Source organism: Rhinoraja longicauda, chromosome 4, assembly GCF_053455715.1.
Source record: "Rhinoraja longicauda isolate Sanriku21f chromosome 4, sRhiLon1.1, whole genome shotgun sequence".
NCBI lineage: Eukaryota > Metazoa > Chordata > Chondrichthyes > Rajiformes > Arhynchobatidae > Rhinoraja > Rhinoraja longicauda.
This window is the reverse complement of record NC_135956.1, coordinates 42,428,252-42,440,598: the sequence shown is the minus strand read 5'-3', so window position 1 is coordinate 42,440,598 and position 12,347 is coordinate 42,428,252. Positions and strand designations below refer to the sequence as shown.

General features: G+C 42.8%; 1 protein-coding gene across 1 annotated transcript in view; it reads right to left on the bottom strand.

Moving 5' to 3' along the window:
- avl9 (AVL9 homolog (S. cerevisiase)) overlaps positions 1-12,347 on the bottom strand; it is a 52,516-nt gene that overhangs the window by 29,774 nt on the left and 10,395 nt on the right. The window contains exons 2-4 of the mRNA XM_078397579.1: positions 10,978-11,098; positions 3,513-3,598; positions 448-519 (exon numbers count right to left, since the gene is read on the bottom strand). Coding sequence (XP_078253705.1) covers positions 448-519; positions 3,513-3,598; positions 10,978-11,098 — 279 coding nt within the window. The remainder of the gene's footprint in view (positions 1-447; positions 520-3,512; positions 3,599-10,977; positions 11,099-12,347) is intronic.

Below are 12,347 nucleotides of genomic sequence, written 5' to 3'. Positions count from 1 at the left end.
GTTGTGAATTTGTGGAATTCTTTGCCACAGAAGGCAGTGGAGGCCAGTTCACTGGATGTTTTCAAAAGAGAGTCAGATTTAGCTCTTAGGGCTAACGGAATCAAGGGATATGGGGGAAAAGGCAGGATTTTGGATGATCAGCCATGATCATATTGAATGGCGGTGCTGGCTCACTAACAACACTAACAAACCCTTTTCATCAGCTAAGAATAGGTACCCAGTAAGCCCATCAGCAGGTTCACCAGTTCAATGGATCCCAAGAGAAAATATGCTATTTTAAAATAGGCAAAAATGAAATTAAATTTGCTCAATTGCTATGTCATTATTACTTTAAAACCAAATAGCTGAACAATGAAATGGTACTTACACCTCATTTCTTCCTTTCCCCAAATATATTTTATTAAAGAAGCTGCATTTGATATGTATTTGAGAAAAAGAGTGAATTACCAGCCTGCTGAGCACACAGACGCTCTTTTGTACAGTTTCTCTTGTGACGTCTGCTAGACGAACCTTCAGGATCTGAAATAAAGAAAAAAATGTTAAAATTAGAGCCCCTAGAGGAACCAACACACCTGAGCAATTACAAACACCTGTGAAGCCATGTGTCCCGAACATCGTGGTACCCTGAAATGGGGGGACTATGTATAAACACAGCTGTAATTTCTACATGGTGAAACCAAAGTGTATAAAAGAACCCTTTAATAAAATCTGACAATGTGCACTTTAACCACATGTGATTTTTTTCTATTACAAATCTCAAATAGTGGAGTAGAGGCAAATAAATAAACGATGGGTCTTTGTCCCAAACATTATGGAGGACACTATGTTGCCTAATTTTAAGCTCCCCTATTGAACGGAAAAGATGGTGGTATTCATCATAGGATTTTATAAACTCCTACATGGTCATTCCCCAACATCTTGCGCTCCAGTGAAAAAACAAAACCAGTCTAACCAGCCTCTTCTCATAACATTCCAGATGTAAATGCACTCTTTCCAGTTTAATGAAATCATTCCTATGGCAGGATGACCGGAACTCTATAAAATACTCTAAACATGGATTTACTAACATCTTGTACAGCTGTAACATGACACCCTAACTCTTATACACTATACCTTGGTCAATAAAGGCAAGCATACCATACCCCCTTCTAGACTACACTTCTTCCAACCCTGCTTCCTGCAAAGACTCAATCCCCTACTCCAAATTCCTCCATCTACACCGCATCTGCGCCCAGGATGAGGTTTTCCATACAGAGGTCATCGGAGCTGTCCTCATTCTTTAGGGAACGGGGGTTCCCCTCTTCCATTATAGATGAGGCTCTCACTAGGGTCTCCTCGATATCCCGCAGCTCCGCTCTTGCTCCCCCTCCCCCCATTCGTAACAAGGACAGAGTCCCCCTTGTCCTCACCTTCCACCCCATCAGCCGTCGCATACAGCATATAATCCTCCGACATTTTCGCCACCTCCAACGGGATCCCACTACTAGCCACATCTTCCCGTCTCCACCCCTTTCAGCTTTCGCAGAGACCATTTCTTCTGCAACTCCCTGGTCAACTCGTCCCTTCCCACCCAAACCACCCCCTCCCCAGGTACTTCCCCCTGCAACCGCAGGAGCTGCAACACTTGTCCCTTTAACTCCCCCCTAGACTCCGTCCAAGGACCCCGACAGTCTTTTCAGGTGAGGCAGAGGTTCACTTGCACCTCCTCCAACCTCATCTACTGTATCTGCTGTTCGAGGTGCCACCTCCTGTATATCTGCGAGACCCAGCGCAGGCTCGGCGATCGTTTCGCTGAACACCTCTGCTCATTCCGCCTTAACCTACCTGATCTCCCGGTTGCTGAGCACTTTAAATCCCCCTCCTATTCCCAATCAGACCTTTCTGTCCTGGGCCTCCTCGATTGTCAAAGTGGGGTCCAGTGGAAATTGGAGGATCAGCACCTCATATATTGTTTGAGTAGCTCACACCCCAGTGGTATGAACATTGACTTCTCGAACTTCAAATAGCCCATGCTTTCCCGCACTCTCCATCCCTCCCCCAGTTCTCCCACCAGTCTTACTGTATCCAACTACATTTTATCTCTGTACCGCCCACTCCCCTGACATCAGTCTGAAGAAGGGTCTCGACCTGAAACGTAACCCATTCCTTCTCTCCAGAGATGCTGCCTGTCGCGCTGAGTTACTCCAGCATTTTGTGTCTACCCGTTCTTTACCACTCTGTCTACCTATATTGCTACTTTCAGGAAACTTTGTATTTGTACTCCAAGATCTCTCTGTTCAATAACACACCCCTGTCCCCCACCATACACTCTTTTATGTCCTGCCCTAGTTTAATTTCCAAAAATGCATTATTTCATACTTATCAGAGTTAAAATTCCATCAGCCACTCCCTTTTTTACTTTCCCAGGTGATCTAAATCCTGTGGCAACCTCAGATGACTTTCTTCACTGTACATCAATTTTGATGCTATGGCAATTCAGTTAGTTAGTATTACTGAGAATAAATTTGTTTTTTTTAATCTGATTACTGATTGATTATTAAATAGGTTTAGATTTGATAATTTCTTTGGTGGAAATGTACAACTTGTTCAGGAACATTGGATGACAAGCGATATTGCAAATTCAGTTAAAATGCGAAACGAAGCATAAGGTTCATGAAAGTGCAATTGGACAGACACTTTGAGCAATATAAAGAAAGGAGGAGACAATTTAAGCAGGGAATTAGGAGGGCTAAGAGGCAATGCGAAATCATAGTAGAATAGAATTAAAGAGAATGATTACTATAAAACAGCAGATTACATTAATTATTTTGCTCAAAACCTATTCTTACAATTGATATAAGGTATAATAGTTCTGCATATTTGTCAAGGTCTGCTGCATTATGTTATTATAAAATGATATAGCAGTCCTCCGGGGAAAGATTTTGAAGCAGCCTGAATGGCAACTTTTTCCAGAGTATGGTACACAGATGGAAAGAGCTGCCAGAGGAAGTGGTAGAAGTGGGCACAAATACGATATTTGAAAGACACTTGAACAGGTACGTGGATAGGATAGGTTTGGAGGGAAATGAGCCAGGTGCAGGCAAGTAGGACTGGCTCAGTTAAGCAACTTGGTCAGCATGGATAAGTTGGGCTGATTCTGTAAAGGTCTCTGACTAGCTGGGCTGAATTGCAAATAAAAAAGGCCACCTTCTTGTCCTCCTCCAAGCAAAAGTTGTCAGCTTTAACTGACATTGAGAAATAGTTATAATTGATTCAGTTGATGAGGACTGATATTTATTTCATTTGCGTTCCAATAAAGCAATCTCCAGATATTAAAATCATTCTCTGCAGATACCAACAACAACCCCAAGGAATTTCACAAAATGCATGTAATTGACTCACCAAGCATTAAACAAAAATTATAGTGAACTATATTAGTCTTTTCTTCTCTCAAACACAATCAATTTGCAAGACAGTTCTTCCTCAGTTGCCATAACAAATCATTAAAGTTATATTTTCAGTGAGGCACACACCTTGGCATCAATCTGACGGTAGCAGGAAACCCCATAAACCGTCTTTTGATTTCCACTCTTTGGAGGCAAGTGAAAATAAATCGTATCTAAAGGAGAAAGAAAAACAACTGTAACATCGCAGAACATATGGTGGGCTCTTCAGAACCAATTACTGCATTATACAGGCATCAATCGAAAGTAATCAATCCTGCCTGCACATGCCCATATTCTGTGTCTACCCATGTGTGCCTAAATGCCTCTGAAATGTTGTTCTCATTTCTGCTTCCACTATCACCCCTGAAAGCATACATCTTTCATACACCTACCACTTTTTGTGTGAAACCTTTGCCCCATACACCTCCTTTAAACTCCTACCCTTCCCTCATCTTAAACCTTTGTTCCCAAGTATTTGACATTTCATCCTGGTAATGCCTCAATGACTACTATACTGTAATACTCACATCCACCTTGATAAAGCGATTTGAGATGTTAATAATGGCTAAAATCAACTCCTGCCTCAGAATTGACATGGATCTGCACATCACCACAACTGGTCAACAGCATATCTGTGTCTTTGGAACACATACATCAAACTGTCGTTCATCCACGAAAGCTTGGCATGCAACACTACCAAACCCTCCAAACACATTACCAAGTTCCAAGAGATGGGCCTCTGTACCATCCTGTTCATCTGGAATCCTGACTTCCTCATTGGTAGACCTCAACCAGTGCGAATTGATAACACCATCTCCTCCCCATTGACTGTCAACACGTGCCCCTCAAGGCTGTGTGTTTAGCTCCCAGCTCTACTCTCTTTACACCCATGACTGTGCAGCTAAGCATGACTCTAATGCCATCTATAAATTCAGCAATTACATTATTGTGGTTGGCTGAATCATAGGTGGTGATGAGTCAGCATTTATGAGAGCGATAAAACACCTGGTTGAGTGGTGCCACAACACCCCTCCTTCACTGTCAACAATACCAAGGAGCAAAGTAAAACATTGACTTCAGAAAGGTGATTCAATCAAATTCATGAGACGTGATCTTCCATTCACAAAGCCATGCTATCCCTAATCAACTGGTGATTCCAAATGCATGTGTATTTTGTCCCTCAGAATCCTGTCCAGAAAATTTCCAACCAGAGGTTTGGCCTCCTCATCTATAGTTCCCATGTTTTACTTTGAGCCATTCTTAAATAGACCCAGACATTAGCCCCCTGCGATCTGCCAGCACCTCAGCTGTGGCTAACGATGTATATATCTCAGCCAGGACTCCGCCACACCTTTTTCTGTGGCTATCCAGTTTTCATGTACACACCTTATCAGGCCCCAGTTTTATTTACCTTCACATGTTTTAAAACATCCAGCACCTCCTCTAATGAAATGTAGACCATCCCCGAGACATCCAGATCAACATCCCCAAATTCCCTCGTCTTCACGTCTTTCTCAGTGGTAAAAACAGGAGAAATAGTATTGAGGTCCTTGCCCATCTCGTGCGGGTCTATTCTCTTCCTAGTTACAGTTTTACCCTCGATATATTTGTAAAATCTCTTTAGACTTTCCTTAATCTTTCCTGCAAATGCTATCTCATGTTCTTTTTTTTGCCTTCCTGATTTCCTTTTTAAGTATATTCCTGCATTCATTATACTCCACTCTGGTTGCACGATTCAGCTGCTTATATTTGACCCATGCAGCCTTCGGTTTTCTAACAGAGCTTCAATATCTCATCATCCAAGGTTGCTTACTCCTGCCAGCCTAGCTCTTCACTGATGGGAACGTGTAGATCTTGAACTCCTGTTATCTCGCTTATAAAACCCCTCGCCCAATTGCTGCAAACAACTTTGAGGCAGCTATCTAATATTGTCAAGATTTGCCTTGCCCCAATTTAGAATTTATCGATCAAATCTGTCCTTGTTCTCTCCACCTATTACTCCCCAGCACTATTTCCACTACTTCCCTCTCACCTGCCAATCAACCCCTCCTCAACTGGGTTCACCTTTTACTTGGTATCTCTTGCCCCATTCCCCCCTTCATTTATATTGGCTAACTCTTCTGTCCTATTTTAGTGAGGAAGGGTCTCCAACCAAAGCATCCATTTCTCGCCACAGGTGTCACCTGACCCACAATTCTTCCAGTAGATTATTTGTTGTTATGCCATGAAATTTCCTTGGCAAGTGAGATTAGGCCGAATCCCAAGGCATTTTCCTTGTATATTATGACCAAATGCATAGCAAGGGAAAGGGTAAGTACACTGTTTTTTCCTGCCTACTTTATATTCATCAAGGACCATTGTTTTAGAGGGATATTCTTGAGTCTTTTGGTCCTTTGCCCTTGGCTAAAGAGAGTAGAAAGATCTCTATCAGGGCATTCTCCACCCGTGCCTCCATCCAGGGAACACGGCAGTCCTTCCAAATGAGACAGAGGTTCACGTGCACCTCCTCTAACCTCATCCAATGTTCCTGATGTGACCTCTTGTACAACGGCGAGACCAAGTGTAGACTCGGCGACCTTTTCGCTAAACACTTGCGCTCGGTCTGCCGAAGTCCACTGGATCTCTTAGTAGCTAACCATTTAATTTCCACTCCCCTTTCCATTACCACACTGACGTTTCTGTCCTGGGCCTCCTCCATTGTCAGAGTGAGGTAACATTCAAATGGCAGAACAGCACCGCTTATTATGCTTGGGTAGTTTACAACCCAATGGAATGAACATCAAATTCTTTAATTTTAGGTGACCCCTTAATAACCCACCTCCATTATCCCCCATAAACTCCAACCCCCCCACCATCTCTTTCCCCATCCACCTTTCCTCCCCTATGCCCCACCTGAACTTCCACCTATTTCTCCCCTCACCCTCCCCTCCTGCCTCTTTTCTCTTTTCTCCCTCTGGCTTTACAATCTGCAAATCTTCAATCTTACACCTTCCTTCCTTTCTTATCTTTGGCCTTTGTTCTTTCATCAGCGCCCGCCCCCTCACCTATGTCAACCTATTACCTGCCATGCTTTATGCTGCCGCTCTCCTTTGCCTGCTTTCTTCTCCCCCTCTACAACCAGTCTGAAGAATGGTCTCAACCCTAAACGTCACCTATCCATGTTCTCCAGTGATGCTGCCTGACCCGCTGAGTTACTCCAGAGCTTTGTGTCCCAAACAATCTCTGCTCTTACTTCCCTTAGTTTCCTGGGATAGATTCCAACAGACCAGGGTATCTATCCACTTCAATGTATTTCAAGACACCCAACATCTTTTTAAATCGACATGCCCTAAAATATTAACATACCTCTCCCAAATCTCACCATCATCCACATACATTTACCTGAACATAGGATCCCCCCACGGTTGCGTCCTTAGCCCCTTACTGTACTCCCTGTACACATATGATTGTGGGGCCAGGTTCAGCTCAAACTCCATCATCAAGTTTGCTGATGACACTGTGGTGGTGGGCCGGATCTCCGACAACGATGAGAAGACCTACCGGGAGGAGGTGGCTGATCTGGCACTCTGGTGTCAGGACAATAGCCTCCTCTTGAATGTCACTAAAACTAAGGAGCTGATTGTGGACTTTAGAAGGGCTAAACATCCAAGGACGTACACGCCACTGGAGATAAATGGGTCTACTGTGGATAGGGTGAGCCGTTTTAAATACTTGGGAGTCCACATCACAGAGGATCTGACATGGGCAACGCACATTGCCACGCTGGTGGGTAAGGCAAAGCAGCGCCTTTACCACGTTAGACAGCTGAGGAAATTCAGAGTGTCTCTGAGGATCCTTCATTGCTTCTACTCTGGGGCTGTAGAGAGCATCCTGTCCGGCAACATTACAGTCTGGTTTGGGAACAGCTCTGCCCAGGACGGCCCTACAGAGAGTAGTGCGTTCGGCAGAATGCACCATGGGATCTACACTCGTCCCCCTGCAGGACCTATACATCAGGAGGTGCAGATCCAGAGCAAGCAAGATTATGAGGGACCCCTGCCACCCCAGTAACGGACTGTTCCAGATGCTACGGTCAGGCAAACGCCTCCGCTGTCATGCTGTGAAAACGGAGAGGATGAGACGGAGTTTCTTCCCACAGGCCATCAGGACTGTCAACTTTTATAACTCCAGGGACTAAATTTTGTCTTCTCTATATTAACTTTATTTATATGCTGTAACTGTAATTCTTTTTTGTGCACAATCCGCAGGCATTGCCACTTTCATTTCACTGCACATCGTGTATGTGTATGTGACAAATAAACTTGACTTGACTTGAATAGCAATTATAAGCACTCTTTAAGGACCTCATCCAGCTCTATGTTTAAATTCCCTCTGACCTTGAGTGGACCTACCCTTTTCTGAGCTATATTTTGTTCCTAATATATGTATAGAACGCTTTAGCGTTCTGTAGCATCTTCAGTCTCTTGTGTCACCTTAATCCTGCTTGCCAGGGACATTTAATGACCCTATTTAAGCTTCTCAATTTCTTGTCTTAAGTTCTTTCAGCTTCTTTTATATTTGTCAAGGACTTTGTCTGAATTCAGTTTCCAAGCAGCATCTGTGGAGGAAAGGAATTGTCAACGCTTGCATCAGTCTAAAATCCTGCATCAGGAGGAAGAGCGTAGAGGGAAGACACCAGGTAAAAAGGCGAGAGGGGGAGTGGCGACACAGGGGCCAGTCAGTGATGGGTGGCCCGAGAATGGATGAAGGATGACAGGTTGGCAGGGAGTAGGGTGGAATTGGGAGAAGAGCTCATATACGTTTCCTTTCTCTTTTTGACTAAATGTACAATTTCTCATTATCCAAAGCTTCTAAAACCTATCTATCATCCTCAGGGTCATGATGGTCCCAAATCTAATCAACTGGCCTTCAAAAGATTACCAAAATACCAAAGGCAGATTCATTCAACAGCCGGTCACATCTACTTTCGCCAATTCCTGCCTAATTCTGTTGTAATTAATCCAATCTAATGTGACTGTAAAGTTGCAGTAATTCAAAATTTCATTCTACAGGTTCATATCAGGTGCATAGAACAAATAATCTTTTAAAACTTGAATTAGCCTTTCCACTATTTAGCACTTTCACCCAAAGACCAATCACATCCTTATCCATAACTATCTTAGGGGCGGCACAGTGGTGCAGCAATAGAGTTGCTATCTTACTGCGTCAGAGACCCAGGTTTGATCTTGACTCGTGTCTGTACAGAGTTTGTACATTCTCCCTGTGACTGCGCCGGTTTACTCTAGGTGCTCTGGTTTCCTTCCACATACCAAAGAAATGCAGGGCTGCAGGTTAATTGACTTTGGTAAGTTGTAAAATTGTCCCTGTTATGTGTAAGATAGCGTATCGTTGGTCGGCGTGGACTTGGTGGGCCGAATGGCTTATTTCCTCAGTGTTTCTCTAAAGTCTAAAGTCATGGCATTAAGGTCTCAAAGATATAGATTTAGTATATAGTATTCTTCTCTCTGAGAATGGTAAGCACCTGCAATGCACTGCCTGAGAGAGCGGTTGCAGCAGGGTATGTATAAAATGTCCTGGCATTCTCGTTAATATCCAGTGTCTCCTTAATCCTACTTGCCAAGGGCATTTCATGACCCCATTTAGCCCCTCTCAATTTCCGCTGTTTAACGTCCTGCCATTAACAGCACACTTTCCCATTAAATATGACTTCCACATGTACAACAACTCACACTCGCCCAGATTAAATTCCAGCTCATTTCTTCACCCATATCTGTAACTGATCTATATCACGTTATACCTTTTCACACCTTTCTTCATTGTCAGCAACTATACTGGTTTGCAAGTAGTCTCCAAATACACTAACCAACCAATTAAAATTTTTGTCCACGCCATTAATATATATAAAATTACAAATAACAGAAGTACCTGCAGAACACCAACGATCATAGACCATAAGCTAGAAAAACATCTTCCACTGCTACTCTCCAACTGAACAACTAACCCAAGAACCATTTCCCCAGCCAATTCAGCTTAAATCTTCAACTGCACTAGCAAACCTCACGGCAAGGATGCTGGTCTCACTCTGCCGTGAGGTTTGCTAGTGCAGTTTCCTAGCTCATGGCACCAGAGGCGATCCAGAGATTACTGCTATTTAAATGCCACTATTTAATCTTTGAATTCCCGCTATTTAAATGGCTATCTAGCTCCCTAAATACATTTTGTAGGACTTCATCCCATCGCAAAGCTACATGCACCATTACCTCCAGCTGTTTACTTCCCCTTTCGGAATGCCCTGCAACCACTCTGAGACATCTTTGTCCATATCACTATTTCTCTCCCATTATTGTTTCTCCCCCAACCTTCTATACAGCTGTGTTTATCATAGTGTTCCAAACTACACAGTCACAGATGTTCTCTCCTGGGAGGCCACACAATCCCCCACCTCAAACAGTATCCAACTCAGTACATTTATCAGTAAAGGGAATAGCCACAGGAAATTCTGCCCTACAGTGGTCACCTATCTTCTCTCTTTCTGTGAAGTGACCTGCTCACTAAATGCACCACCAACTGTATTCCCTGCAATGCAGATGATCCATTGCAAATCTATCTGCAGCACTAACTGCTCCAGGTATGGGGAGATGGCAGGAACGGGGTACAGACTAAGAATGATCAGCCATGATCACATTGAATGGTGGTGCTGGCTCGAAGGGCCGAATGGCCTACTCCTGCACCTATTGTCTATAATTGCCGTGGCTAAATAAGTCAGAGGCTAGGGCATCCTGCGGCAACTGACTCGCCTACTGACAACCCAAGGCCCTTCTACTATCTATGTGTTACATCAGCAATATGATGGATGGGTGCAGCACAATCTCTCTCAAGAAGCCTGACACCACTCACGTCAAAGCAGCCTGCTAAATTGACAGTGTAGGAAGGAACTGCAGATGCTGGTTCACACTGTAGACACAAAATGCCGTAGTAACTCAGCGGGACAGGCAGCATCTCTGGACAGAAGGAATGGGTGACTTTTCGGGTCAAAACCCTTCTTCAGACTCAGGGGAGAGGGAGACAGAAATTTGGAAGGGTAAGTTGTGAAAACGAGACATCAAAGGAGGCAAAGTTCAAGGAAAATGTAGAATAGATCATTATTAGCTAAGGAAAGATGACCATGAAGCACACAAAGATAAAAATATAATTAGGAAGACAGTTAGACTGGTCGGAGAACAAGGATGGGGGAGGGATGGTGAGAGAGGGAAAGCAAGGGTTACTTGAAGTTAGGGAACTCGACACAAAAAGATCCACATCAGTAATATCATCAAGAAAAAAATGTCCAACAGTGTTGTGGGAAGAGGACAAGCAGGAAGCTTGGAGAAGTCTTAACTCCTTATCCAAAAAGTAGCCAAATGAAGCACCTGAACAAGAATCCAGCAGTCAGCAGGATGATAAAGTTAGATTTCTCCAGAATACAAACATGATCTTGGTTGAAGGTATTATGTACTGATATAAACAAACTACAGAAAGTATAAATATAAATAGATTTATTTATATATCTCACCCTCCTGGTAGTTATGTGCTCCATCTGGCAGAGCAAGAAATGGAAGGTATTTCCATTCCTCTGGCAAGCTGTGACCATCATGTCCTTCTTCTGGAATCAACGGTGGATATGAAAATTCAACCTATAGTATTCCAGAAAGGAAATTGCAATAAGTAACAGTAATAACAACACAAATTAGTTTAAAAAAAATGATAATAATTTGCAGAATATTTATAAAGATTCCTTTTCGAAGCATGCTTTCCAGTAAAGCCAAGAGCCAAATTCCCTGATTTGCAATTAATTGGCCACTTTGAACACTGTCACCAGTCACCAGAATTATCTCTGATCCTAACAAAGTGATAAATATGCAAGTAAGGGACTTGCAGTACACATTTGCCATTTATTGACAGCAGCTAGCAGGCCCATCTGTTTTCAGGGCACCTCCCCACAACACCAATCCCACCTCATGTATCCCACGGCTCTTTACCCTCATATGTCCTTCTACCGCTCAGGACAGTATCCATCTTTTGCTTTGATATTTTCAATTTTAACATACTATATCACAATCCTTGATGGTGGTAAAGATGCAAAGCTATTTAAAATTAGGGCCATATTCTGAGAATCCAATGATTCGGGTCTAAGAAATCTAAAATAGCTGTAATTCTTTTAATAAAATTGGGAGTTTCCCCATTGTTACTAATGCCACTCATTATCTTTTTCTCTCCAGTGTCTTTTTGACTACTCCAATGGAGCTTTTAATTGCTTTATCTCTTCCTGTACTCTTGAGAATTATTTTCCTACTTTAACAGTATCCTACTGAACAGTATCCTTCAGTGTTGTAAGAAAATATAAAAGTGTGGTTTGTGACAAAGGATCAAATGCAGCTATATGAATAAAAATAAACTGAAGGAAAAGAATTTGCTCATCTGTTATCCTGTTTACTAGTCAGAACAGAACATTAGCAATGTAGTATGCTTAACATTTTCAACTGTGCTAACTTCAGTGCAGAAGAAAATATCTCCAATATGGCAGAATATTTATTAAAACTGTGGCAGTGCACATACATAAACCAAAGAAAATATTTAGCAGAAAACTAGCGACAAAAGAGTTTTGATAAGTTCATAAGTACTTGGAAGCCTTATCCTTAATACTGGACTCGAAAATCTTACCAAACACTTCAGTCAGGCTAACTGGTGTATAGTATCCCCTTTTGGCTCGCTTTTTGAACAGCAGAGTAACTTTAGCAATTTTCCAGTCCTCTGGGACCATTCCTGACTAGTAATTCTCAAAAGATCACTACCAAGGCCTCCACAATCACTAAAGCAACCTCTTTCAGAACCCTGGAGTCTAATCCATCTGGTTCAGGTGACTTATCCTGGTGACCTTTTAGT